Source organism: Schistocerca gregaria, chromosome 1, assembly GCF_023897955.1.
Source record: "Schistocerca gregaria isolate iqSchGreg1 chromosome 1, iqSchGreg1.2, whole genome shotgun sequence".
Lineage (NCBI taxonomy): Eukaryota > Metazoa > Arthropoda > Insecta > Orthoptera > Acrididae > Schistocerca > Schistocerca gregaria.
The window spans coordinates 622094308-622107126 of NC_064920.1; the positions used below are offsets into that span (position 1 = coordinate 622094308).

A 12819-nucleotide genomic window follows, 5' to 3' on the forward strand; every position below is an offset into this window, starting at 1 on the left:
GGCAAATTTGGAGGGGAGTCTGGGGCCCTCGGCTGGAAAATTTTAAAAGTTAGAAGCCTGATTTAGGCTTTTAAATGCTATATTTCAGATACTCTCCAACCCTGAATAAAGATGATTTTCCAGAGAAAAAAAAAATGGTAAATAACAAATTAGGTTAAGTTGAAAAGGCTAGAAATTAGTTTAGTAAAACATCAAGTGTGCTTTACAAACATTTCTGTAATTTTTCAAATATTGCAATATCAATACAAATGTATCTCACATATCGTTAATGAAAATAAAAGTGGAACATGGAAATAAAATCCGCTTGCATTATTAAATGTGAGGCCCACCTTCAATATTTTATACAGAAATATTCACTACCCTTCTCCTCACCCACTGCTTCTTTTTCTTCCTGGGTATGCCTGTACTTGTATAACACAGAATTTGGATTTTCTTTGGTGACTGAAGATACTTTTTTCTTGAACTGTAATCTTGTTGCGCTCTTTGCAGCCCAAATATGATCCTTTGCAAAATTATTTTGGTAACAAACTCCCCCGTAAAGACAAATGGTTCATTTTACTAATCATTAAATGATTTGGGGTTTCTGCATTCATACTAGATCAACATCCAGTATTGTACTTCATGGCAACAACCTTTATGTGTGTTTTCTATAGAATAAATGAAGAACAACAGTTGAGCGAGGTTTTGTGAGTTCCTTTTGGGTCTGCTAACTTGTGTGAGGTCTTGTGTTATTATTGAGAAGTAGAAGTTTGTTTGCAGTTTTGTGGCAATAAACACACTGGAGCCATTTCATCAGTTTCCTGCTAGTAGCCTAGTATGCTTCAGAGTTTATTATTGAATCGTGAGCCAGTACAGCTGACAAGTCGCCATTTCAGAGTCCCAGACTATCATCACTATGGCTTTACTGGCTGACTGTGCGGCTTTGAACTTTTTCTTCAGAAGAGAAGCGGCATGGTGACAATCCGTGGATTCCTGTTCCAGTTCTTAGTGATGAACCCATGTTTCATTGCTTGTGACGATGTTGTAGAAAACTTGCAAGCAATTCTGTACATATGGTCCTTTGTTGCTCCTTACGGTCTTCTGTTAAGTGGTGAGGAACCCAGTGGGCACGCACGTTTGAATACCCCAACTGGAGGACTTGCTCAGCGAGGTGTTTGATTGTGATCTGTTGATCGCCTCAGATGAGAATGTCTGCACAGTGCAACATTGCGGGAGTCGCAACTGTGTGTGGCTAGCTGGCACACAAGAGATCAGACAGGTTTGTCAAATGCCTTGCCCCTGACTCACCATGTTTTTGTTCTCTGCCAAGTCTCTGTAGACATTGTGCAAGTGCCTATGAATATAAATGATACCCTAGTTTTCCATCAAAAGAAACTCAAGACAGTTCTTTGCTTGGAATGCCATTTGAAGGCTATGTATAGCACACCACCTGTTGGGAACTTTGCGAAACTGTAGGGGTTGAAGCAGGAATGTCCCACAGTATCTCACAACAAATTCCACATTTTTTTCAACCGATCCTGGCTGAGAAAAAAAATTGTTGCGTTATTTATTGAAAGCCCATTATAAGTTGTTTGTTCCAATGATATACATAAATACATACTTATTTATAAGTTCTAGACAATAAGAAATCAAATTCAGACTTAGATCGAAGAGTGCCACTGAGAATTCTAGTGTCTTCTTCAGTTTCCACAAAAAGTGGTCTATGTTAACAATTTTTTGTAGTTTTGTATTGTGATGTTCACTCTTTAGGTGTGTAGTGAAGTACTTTGTCATGTCACTTTAAGGTACACCTTTCATCATATTTTATGCATCCTAATATTAAATATGTTAAGAAACCATTGGTGTTGATATCATCATATGTAATATTGATTACATACTGATAGAATAGATTTGATGCAAATTCAGATGTGTAAATTAAATATAATTATTGGTTTTAGAGGAAGGCCCACCGCTATCCACAAAGGAAATCCGCACAATAACCATTCTCAGAGAACTGCCATTTGTAGTGCCATTTCAAGAGCGTGTTTTAGTTTTCCAGAGTTTAATAATAAGAGATAAAATGGAACATCAAGGAGAACAGAGTCATTTTCTTCAAGGACCAAGTATACAAGTTGCAATAAGGAGAAATTATTTGTATGAAGATGCTTTTGATAAACTATCGCTTGAGAATGGTAAGTAATTTTTTTCCAGTCAGCAGTTGCTTATTATATGTTTTTAAATCATAACTGAATTTATTTAGTGTAGAAAAACTGGAAGCGTAATGTTTTCAATTTTTTAGCTTATACCATTTATTTGAAACTTTCCATGTAAATTATTTTATTGTTGGGTAAAGTCATTTTATTTTAACACTTGTTGTATTAGTACTAATTTTTTTTTTCTTGTATAGAACCGGAACTACGCCTGAAAATGAGAGTTCAACTGGTTAATGAGGTTGGAATGGATGAAGCAGGTGTTGATGGTGGTGGTATCTTCAGAGAATTCCTTTCTGAACTTCTCAAAACAGCCTTTGACCCTAACAGAGGCTTTTTCCGTCTCACGAAAGATAATTTTCTGTACCCTAATCCTAGTGTTCATCTGCTTTTTGATGACTTCCCAAAGCATTACTTCTTCATTGGGCGAATGTTGGGAAAAGTAAGTATAGTGACATCATGCATTGGGTATTTAATTGTGAATAATTTCATTATAATAATGAACTTTGTAAGAAAAGAAAAACATATAACTCTCTTCTTATTCCAGGCATTGTATGAAAACTTACTAGTAGAGCTTCCATTTGCTGAATTTTTTCTGTCAAAGTTGGTTGGACGGCATTCAGATGTTGATGTACATCATCTAGCATCTCTAGATCCTCTTATGTATCGTAATCTTTTATATCTCAAGAATTATGATGGTGATGTTGCCGATTTGGGACTAGATTTTACTGTTCTGAATGAAGAACTTGGAAAAACAAGAGTAAGTGCATCATTACTCTCCAAATATAGGAAAAAAGTCGTAATAGAGTACACTGTTTTGCAATAACATAAACTGAGTCATCTATTTTGCAATAGGTGGATGAATTAAAGGAAGGTGGTGCAAACATTCAAGTAACTGCTTTAAACAGGATAGAATACATTCATCTAGTTGCAGATTACAGACTGAACAGGCAGATGAGGGCTCAATGCAATGCTTTCAAACAGGTGAGTTCTGTGTCTCTTCATTGTAAGTTACCAATTTACTTTTAATATTATTTCTATGTAGAAGATCCCACAGTTCATTATTAATTTTATTATTATTCAAATTTTGTCAGACAAATGTGCTGATTATCAATCTCGTAGCTTATGTCCTGGACTTATTTAGCAGAAATCTGTATTGTCTTGGGCAGACAGAAATATGACAAATATTGTAATCTGCAGGAATTTGTTGATGTCTTAGTGGGTTCAGTGTCAATTCCTGGTTGATCTTAGGATTTGTTGTGGCTATTACCTAACTTTCATCTATGTCAGCCATTCGTATATGTAAAAACAGACATTTACACTGAGGTCTGAAATTCACGTTAAACTGTAGGCCCACTGTAACTGATTAAAGGGAAACAGTGATGAACCACCGCTTGTAGGCTCGACACTAATGCCTCATAAAGCACTGTGGTGATCAAAATAACCTTCATATTTATGACATATTTACTTTTTATTAGTAGGTCATGCTAGCAACCACCGAACTAGTGCAAGTGCTGCTCAAATTATACTAGGGTGACCAGACATCCCATAGTTTACCGGATCATCCTTTAGCTTAACTGTCCCTTTGTCCCAACAAAATAAATATGGGTCCAATATGGTCCTGTTTTTTTCTGACCCTCCTCTATATTTTGAAGTAGTGTGTTTTTAATAATGTGTAGTATAACCAAATGGAGAACAAATATGGTCATAACCAAATAATAAAGTAAATAGTATGATTAAATCAAGTTCTTTGGTTGGTGTCATAGAGTAAAAAAAAAAAAAAAAACTCTATGGTTGGTACTAAAAAGTGCTTTCACCTGGTAGCTTTTCCATGGCATGCAGGAGTTGGTAATGGCATGTGGATCATGGGAAATCCAGACGACCAACCCCTATTTCATTTTTCATTTGTTTCGATGCCGGCACCGCGCATTAAACCACGAGCAGTTTATCACTTTGTGTTTCATTTTTAATTGTCTGTTGCCTGAGGTTGCTGTGATTAGAAGTGTGATTTAACTGATTTTAGATTGTTAGAGTTGTGGATTATGTTGCCTGGTGCATTATATTGCATACGTTTAAATTTCTCAGAAATGCCAAAAATAAATGAGTATTTACTGTTGAAATGAAAGCTGAATTTCCATGTTTGAAATTAGAACTGCAAACCAAGAAATTATTTTGCACATTGTGTTAAAGTACTTTTACAGTCGATCATGGAGGTTGATCTGATGTTTTGCAACACATTAATGTGAAGAAACACAAGTTAGCTGTTTCAAGCAAAACTTCATCATAAAGTATGATGTCTTTAATTACAAACTGTGAGAAGAGTTCTGTGAATGATGAAGAAAAGTATCTCGCTGCTGAGGAAGTTTTGCTAGCTTTTCATGTAATGACACACAACCGTTCCTTTAAATCAATTACTGCACTGCTGCAGTCATCAGGAAGCTGTTTGAGAAGTAGTTTGCTTGTTTAGGAACAAAGTGTGAATCCATAATAGTGAAAGTGTTGGCTCCATATGCATCTCATCAAATATGCACGGAACTGAAAGAGGCGAAATATATTTAAGGTGGACACATCCAATCACAAAAGTGTAATATTGGTACCAGTGATTGTTAGATATTTTGTGCCAAGTAAGGGTATTAAAGTAATTGTGATTGACTTCCAGAATATAACAGGTGAAATGGCTGACATTATAACAAGTCTTATCATGGAAGTTCTGATAAGTACCATCTCAGGGGTAAAATTGTTGCATGTTGTGGAGAGAGTTGCAACACAAATTTTGGAAGTGCAGGAAGAAAGGGACAAAACAATGCCTTTGCAAGAGTTAAACCTTTTGCTGAAGAGCAAAATTCATGGTGTAGGTTATGTAGTTCACATAGTGCATAATGCAATACAAACCAGCACTGATATTCCCCCAGTGGACATAAAAACAATTATAAAGAAAATTTTTTGGTATTTCCACATTTACAGCATTTGTGTCAAAGAATTACAAGAAATTTGCAAGTTTTCTGAAGTGGAATACAAACAGGTGGTCAGTAATTTTAAAAGCAGATGGATGTCCTTGGAACTGGCTGTCAACAGAATTATCAGTATTTACGACAAACTAAAAGATTATTTTTTGTCTCAAGAAAAATGTCGTGCAATCTTGAAATCTTTCTTCAGTGATCCTCAATCTCTGCTTTGGCTCTGTTTCATTCAGGTCCAGTTGAAAATGCTTTCATCAACAGTAACAACTATTGAGGCAGCAGATATGCCAGCAAATGAGGCTTTGGAGGAGTTACAGACGTTGAAAAGCAAAGTTAAATCAAGGAAGGAGGAAAACTTTCAAACTATGAAAATTCAGTCATTGATAAGTAGACTGCCAATGATTGCTTACAGAAAGAGTCTGATTTCTTTGACCTTTCAGGTTTATTTTGTGAGACATTAATTGATTATATTGAGAAGCGGGCTTACCCATTTCATGTATTGAAACAATTTAATTGGGCTCACCTCAAATATCCTCTTCTTTGGAAGTCTGTTTAGCAAAGTCTTAAAACTTTATCAGAGTTTGATGAAAATATTCTGAAAGAAATATGTGAAGATCAGCTTTGTGAGGAAGTGAACCACATGAAAAAAATATGCGAAGTAAAAATTGATGAATTGAAAACTGTGAAATGTGTTGGTGAAAAATGGTCTGTTATTTTCAGCTTGCTTGCAGCTGCAAATATCTGCTGCAAAAATATGCAGCTCATTATTTCATTTGTGTTAGTTCTACCTGGCACCACTGCTGCTGCAGAAAGAGTGTTCTCTGTCACAGATAGTTTATGGACTGATTAAAAGAACAGATTTAGTATGCAAACTGTGGGGCAAGTAATTATAGCAAAAACTCATTTTCAGGATACTTTGTGTGTTGATTTTTGTGAAATTCTATCTGCAAATACCAAACTCTTGAATGACGTACATGCTCTCCAAAATATAATTGAGAGAGAAATAAGTAATCTCCATAAGTAACAATCATTGTCTCTCCCAATTATTTGATTGTGACAACAATAAAATATTTATTCGATTAGTAATGCAAGTTATTTTGACTTTTTTAGTGTGAGTACGTCAGATTAATTTTTGCACTAGCGATTGCTTTGGTACGTCTCCATTATTGGAATTGCCATATATTTAGTTTGCCCCCACCCAACACCCATTAATTTCTGCACTTCTCCTGTAGATTTCATGTTCTTTCTGCAACTAACTATTTTTGGTGTTGTGATCGTTTTATACTCGAAAGCTCCATTTTTCTACCCACAACAGACCATACTAAAAATGAAGTGTTTTCGAAAGAAGCAAGTGTAAGTACAAGAAGCACTAGTAAATACAATATGTTAGCTTTGGAAAGCAAAAACGTAGCTTTGTGTCTTCCTATACTAGGTGTATTAATTCCTGTGTTTGTGTCTGTGACGTCAAGGTCTGCCAAATTGTATAAGTTTTAAGGGTTGACCGCCATTTTGATGAAGTCACGGATCAAAGTCAAGGTTTGGTGTCATAATCTTCGGTACCCCTATGTGTCCTTTATTTTGATTTTGGAAATCTGGTCAGCCTAAATTATTCTGCATAGATATTTTGAACTGGAGTCAACATCTGTAGCACAATGAGAATGCACAGCACAAAATAATGGAAGTACAAGGGGGGAGGGAATCATTGCCACAAGTAATTATTTGTGGATGAATTTTGTTTCCAGTGAATCGAATAATTTAATGGAAGAAAAGAAATGCTTCTGCTCATGATTACCGCATTTACTCGAATCTAAGCCACACTTTTTTCCGGTTTTTGTAACCCAAAAAACCGCCTGCGGCTTAGAATCGAGTGCAAAGCAAGCAGAAGTTCTGAAAATTGTTGGTGGGTGCCGCCACAACTTACTTGTGCCGTCGAATATGTGTAGTGCTACACAGGCATGCTTTGTAGATAAATACTGCCGCCAAAACCTCTGCGTCAGTAAATAATTTTTTTTTTAAAAAGGTGGAAGACGAGCGTTTTTCTCTGCCCCGAGTTTCGACCACTGCATTTTCGTACATTATCCAACGAAGTAAATACAAATTCCGTATTGTTTATCTTCAAATGTAGCGGCATTTCAATGTACTACGAAAACCCGACTGGCAAGACTGTTTGGGATGTTTGTCAATATGGCCACGTTCTGAATTTTTTCCTATCTGTGCGAAGAGATGGTTGCTAATAGGAACTTTTATAAATTGTGAATCACATCTCGTCACCATAAGAATAATATGAATATCGATATTTCTCCATGTATTGTTACGTGTTCGCTGCTATCTCATTTAAATCCCGTCTGCCTAATAAACCATCAAACTAGAGTGAGACAACAGCAAACGCGGAAGAATATACATAATATGTCATGTTTATATTCGTATTATTCTTATGCTTAACAGTGATACAGTCAGAAATGAAGCATGGCAATTGACTAGATTTTTAAATCTAAGATGACTAATTTCTGTGCAGAATGTAATTTACTAAAGAGGCGTCTGCAAAGATTTTGGAATAGAGAAAAATATTCGCTAAACTCTCGTTCAGAACATCTATCATACGCAGTCTATTATATGGTTCTTGTTGATCATTATCAAAGAAAGCAGCAGTGTAAGTAACAACAAATAGCAGTCTCTTGCCATTGTTTCGTTAATGAGACAATTCCTCTCTCTTTTTTTTTTTAATTGTAAGTGGCAGTAGCGCGCACAAAAGCAAGCCATGCCGCGAGCGGCGACTGGCCGTAAACACACACTATCAGAATGCGACAAACAATGCACGACACAGTACAGTAATGCATTTTCAGCTTATGGTGACGTAAACACCTATAACAAAGAAAACTGCGTTTATCATATCAAAGGAAAATAAGCAATCGATTCAAACCAGACGAAGCACGTGAAAAAGGAAGGGTAACCGTATAAATACGGACGGAGCGCCTGACGCATAGCAATGGCTACCTGGTAAAGCTTAACTGCTAAGCTTACGACTCGAACCAAACTACTGTAGCTGTATTGTCATTCAGTCGACCTAAATTGTGTCTCATATTACCATGGACCAACTTTGTTTCGAATTGAAGATGTGGCCTAAAACTTTTCTCTCCCCTTGAATTTCGAGTCTCAAATTTCAGTTAGGTGCGGCTTAGATTCGAGTGTGGCTTAGATTCAAGTAAATACGGTGCATAAAGGCTGTGATACTTAAAGCACTGTAGGACAAGATTATGCTTTAATTGGCAGGGCTATATAGTGAATGAATGTTAATTTTAAAGATAATACCACAAGTTTTCAAACTGTAGAAAAGTGATTCTCAGAATCCCGCATTAATGTAGTCATAATGTCTCGTATGAGTTATAATTTAGCAGATCAAGAGAGGTTGCTTTCCAAGAGGCTTGCAGAACTAAGAGAACTTAAGTGTCTCAGTGGTAGTCAGTATGGGTTTCAGATCGTGGAACCAAATGAAGACGCTATCAGTTGAACACAAGTCTTGTAAAAGATACAACAGACACTTACAGTGTGGGAATGATGGTTGACTTTGCAGGATCATGTGATAACCGGTAGTGGCTTGCCTTGTTTCCACAGTTGAGTGAGATTTCCAGCAGTTTTGTATAAAAGGTTAAGGGACTTCTGGTGGATTTACTGTCTAAGTGAAGCTATGCTAAAAGCAACAGCAAGAGGTTGTCAGCAGGACTTGATTTTGAGGCCCATATTATAGCCTCTAAGGCTGAACTCTTGTAACTTAACATGCTGTGCTTTAATTTGGGAGATCTGAAAATGATTCAGACACACTTTGGATATGTGCAGCAGAGTAATGACTGTTGGTGTGATACTGTGGCTAGCCCAAGTGTGGTTTCTCAGTGGTTACCTGTCATTGTCAATGGAAACACCAGGATGATTCCCAATCCTTTTCTCAAAAGACATAGCCCACAAGAAGAAGAAGAAGAAGAAGAAGAAGAATTTTAGGACCTGGGGATAGAGCTCCTGTGACAAAAGTGACAGCTGCAGAGTAAGTGGCTGGTTGTGTGGTTTACTCATATGACCTGCTTCTAATCATAGCTAGAGGACCCAGAAGACAGGCAGAAGATTAGAGTGAAAACCTACACAAATGGTACCTCTGTAATTAATTAAAAGATACTGTTCATAAAACAGTGTACATAGTTTAACTGGACATCACAGCCTCAGTCATAGTGCAAATAATGTTGCGAACTACGATAGCTCAAAAATAATAATAATAATAATAATAATAATAATAATAATAATACTGACTGTATTCCAAATAGTTTTGAACTGCTATTGCAGCTAACCAAAAAATACCCCAGTACTTTCTTACTAATGTTATTGCGTATGAATCTATTGTATGAACTCAGTCAGAGGAGCAACATGGGAGATGATGTGCTACACACAAAATGGAGTAATGAGGAGCCACACAGCAACTGGATACACCTCTGTGATCATTTTAATAATGTGGCCAATTAAGTATATCATAAGATGTAAATGTGTGTGTACTGGCTTTGGAGAATGCACAAAGATAAGGTGCTTGTTATTGTGAGTGATTATGATAGGAAATTAGAAATAAGAAATAAATTAATGAGACAGTGGCAGGGAACAAGAGTGAGATAGTAGCAATACAAGAGACATGTTTAAGAAATATTTACCATCATCAAGGAAAGATTACTGATGGAGATATCTATCCATCTCAGAGGTTTAGCCTCTTTAAGTTTGATCATGAACCATATCAAATGCCCCTGAAGAAGATTAAGGAATAAAATAGTGTTGTATGTGACTACATGCTACTTGGACCACCAGAGCATATTATTAAGGGGTGTGCACTACAGTTACATGTGACAGGGTAAGAGCAGACATATTGACACATAAAAATGTATATGATGCAGTTGAGGGTGGAATATTCTGTGATGTAGTGCATGAGATTTATAACAATATGAAAGATGGAACCCAGAGGACATATAACTGAAAAGTGAGAAGATGGAAGTGCATCTGAAAATCAAAGAAATGAGGAGGGATCACATGAGATGGCAGAATAACACCAAAATGAGGACACTGATAAGGACTGAATGTTTTTGTGGTATGTCAATAGACTGCAAGAACAGAATAAGAAATAGAGCACATAGTGATAGTCAAACTGACAAGCAAAGAGAACATGCAGTATTAAAAAATATCCAGTAGCATTAAAACATTTCTTTTGCAAATAATTTTCAATGTAAGTAGGGAGCTATTTAGACACATCACGAATGCGAATAAATGCCATTTTTCTCCGATTTGACACTCCTTGCATGTCTTGTGAAACTTTCCTTCTCGTCCTGTTCGGTAAGAATCTGCTGGCCCAGGGTTCGGGGTGACTTTTCCATAACTCTCCCCATTTCCTAAACCTCATCAGCCCTTTTCCTTCATCCCTCTTCTCCTTTCCCTTAAACTCTTTTGCCAGGAGGAGGAGCCACTGGCTCAAAAAGATTGCACTTTTCCATAACTTTCATATATATTTTCTCCTGCTACCGTTTGCTGAGTAATTTTTTTATCTATCAAATTATATTTAAAAAAACTGATTATTTGCAAAATATGGTAACAGACATTATGTGCTGTAAATTTATTACTATTTTTTTAAAGGGAATTTTAGGTAGACTCCAAGCGTCACATTGATAAAAAGCAAATAGGTGATGCGGAGAACAGACTCCCCATGTTTTAATTGCTCAGGTTTACATTTCTCCATGTGCTGATAACAGAACTTAGTTTGATTAGAAAACTGTGTGTTATGATAATCAGAATATGTAGTGATAAGGTATTCAGTTTTATAAATAGGATTTGAGAAATGAGGTTGGAGAATAACTTATTGATGGAACATGTTTAAATAGTTATTAAACTAACACAGTTCATTAATATTTGTACATCAAGAAACAAGTGACAGATATTCGAGAACAGTTCAGATTTGTTGCTCTGAACATAACATGTCTGAGTCATCTGATAAAATAATGTATTAGAGACAGAAAGTCTAATAATTGTTTTGGTTATTAGGTGTGACATTAATGGAGTTTTAATTCAGTGAATACAGGGTGTACTTAAAGTCTGGGAACACTTTCAGTTGTTTATTGCACTAGAACCAAGCATTGTACATATATCATACATACGCCATTTTGAAGAGAAACCCTGAAAGGCCCCCCTCCCCCCCCCCCCGCATGTATATCGCCACAGTGTAATATGGTAATTTGCTGATAGTCAGCGCTAATCGCAAACAGGCGAGTTCAGGTGTGGAGTTCGACAAAAATAAGTGTGCTACAGCTGTTCAATGGATGTTTAGAACGAAGGATGGTAAGAAGCCACCAACAAGGTAGGCCATTTACCACTGACACAAGAAGTTCGTTAAGACGGGTTGCTTGTGCCTGGCAAAGAGAAGCGGATGTTCCAGTGTGAGTGAAATGAATGTGTACGAGAGACATTCATTCATAAGAAGTCCAAAGAAATTGGTGTGTCATGCATCCCATGAACTCGAAATGGCTCCAGTAACAATGTGGAAAGTCCTGCGACAGAAGCTGTCTATGAAACTATTCAGATTGGAGCAAGTGCAGAAGCTCAGTGATTGACGAAAAAGATAAGCATTTTGAGTTTGTTCGCAGTTGCAACAGTTGAATGAGGATGGGTATGGTATTGTTGATCACTTAATTTTTAACGATGAAGCTACTTTTCACACCAATGGGAAAGTGAACAGGCGTAACTGTCGAGTCTGGGGTACAAAGCATCCACAGAAATGCGTTGAATTTGAGCATGATTCCTCAAAGGTAAATATTTTTTGTGCCTTGTCACATCGAAAACTGTATTGGGCAATCTTCTTCACCGAGAGCACTGTCACTAGATATTCGTACTTGGAAATGTTGCAGCAGTGGCTGATGCCTCAAATACAGTCGGTCTCTCCATTCGTCTTTCAGCAGGATGGGGCTCCACCTCATTTTCATTGTGAAGTTTGTGGGTACCTGAACACGGAGCTGTCGCATTGATGGAGTGGCCATGCTATTGAAGGGGACAGCTGTTTCATAAAATGGCCTCCCTGATCACCAGATCTCACTCCGTGTGACTTTCTTATGTGGGAACACATTAAAGATCTGGTGCATGTACCGCCTCTACCACGTGACTTAGCAGAGTTCCGGGCGAGAATACGGGAAGCGACTTTCACAATCAGCAATGCCATACTGGAATGGGTATGGCAAGAATTTGATTACCATATTGACATCTGCCGGGTCATTCATGGTCTGCGCATCGAATGTTTGTAAAAGAAACTTTAAGAGTTTCTCTTCAAAATGCTATATGAATGACATCTGTGCAGTGTTTAGTTCTTGTGCAATAAACAATTGAAAGTGTTTTTGGACTTTCTGTACACCCTGTCTACTGAAGTAGATGAACAATACATTATGCTGGAATTTAAGTAACAACAGAAACTATTTAATAAGTTTGTTATGCTTATCCATTTCTGTAGTAGTTCACGTGGTTTGCAGGCCCATTAGACAGCAGGCCTCATGTATGATGGTAAATAAACAATTAATAAATATTCGTATGTAAGATGTATGGGAAGATTGTCAGCATATTCAAGTAACTCCCATTTCCCACTCCAATATTAGCAACCCAGGTTTAGAATG

At 37.0% G+C, this 12819-nt stretch overlaps 1 protein-coding gene across 1 annotated transcript in view; it reads left to right on the forward strand.

Moving 5' to 3' along the window:
* Window positions 1-12819, forward strand: part of LOC126359502 (ubiquitin-protein ligase E3C) — a 199414-nt gene that overhangs the window by 162969 nt on the left and 23626 nt on the right. The window contains exons 12-15 of the mRNA XM_050007636.1: window positions 1938-2171; window positions 2387-2631; window positions 2737-2949; window positions 3045-3173. Of these exons, the coding sequence (XP_049863593.1) occupies window positions 1938-2171; window positions 2387-2631; window positions 2737-2949; window positions 3045-3173 (821 nt within the window). The remainder of the gene's footprint in view (window positions 1-1937; window positions 2172-2386; window positions 2632-2736; window positions 2950-3044; window positions 3174-12819) is intronic.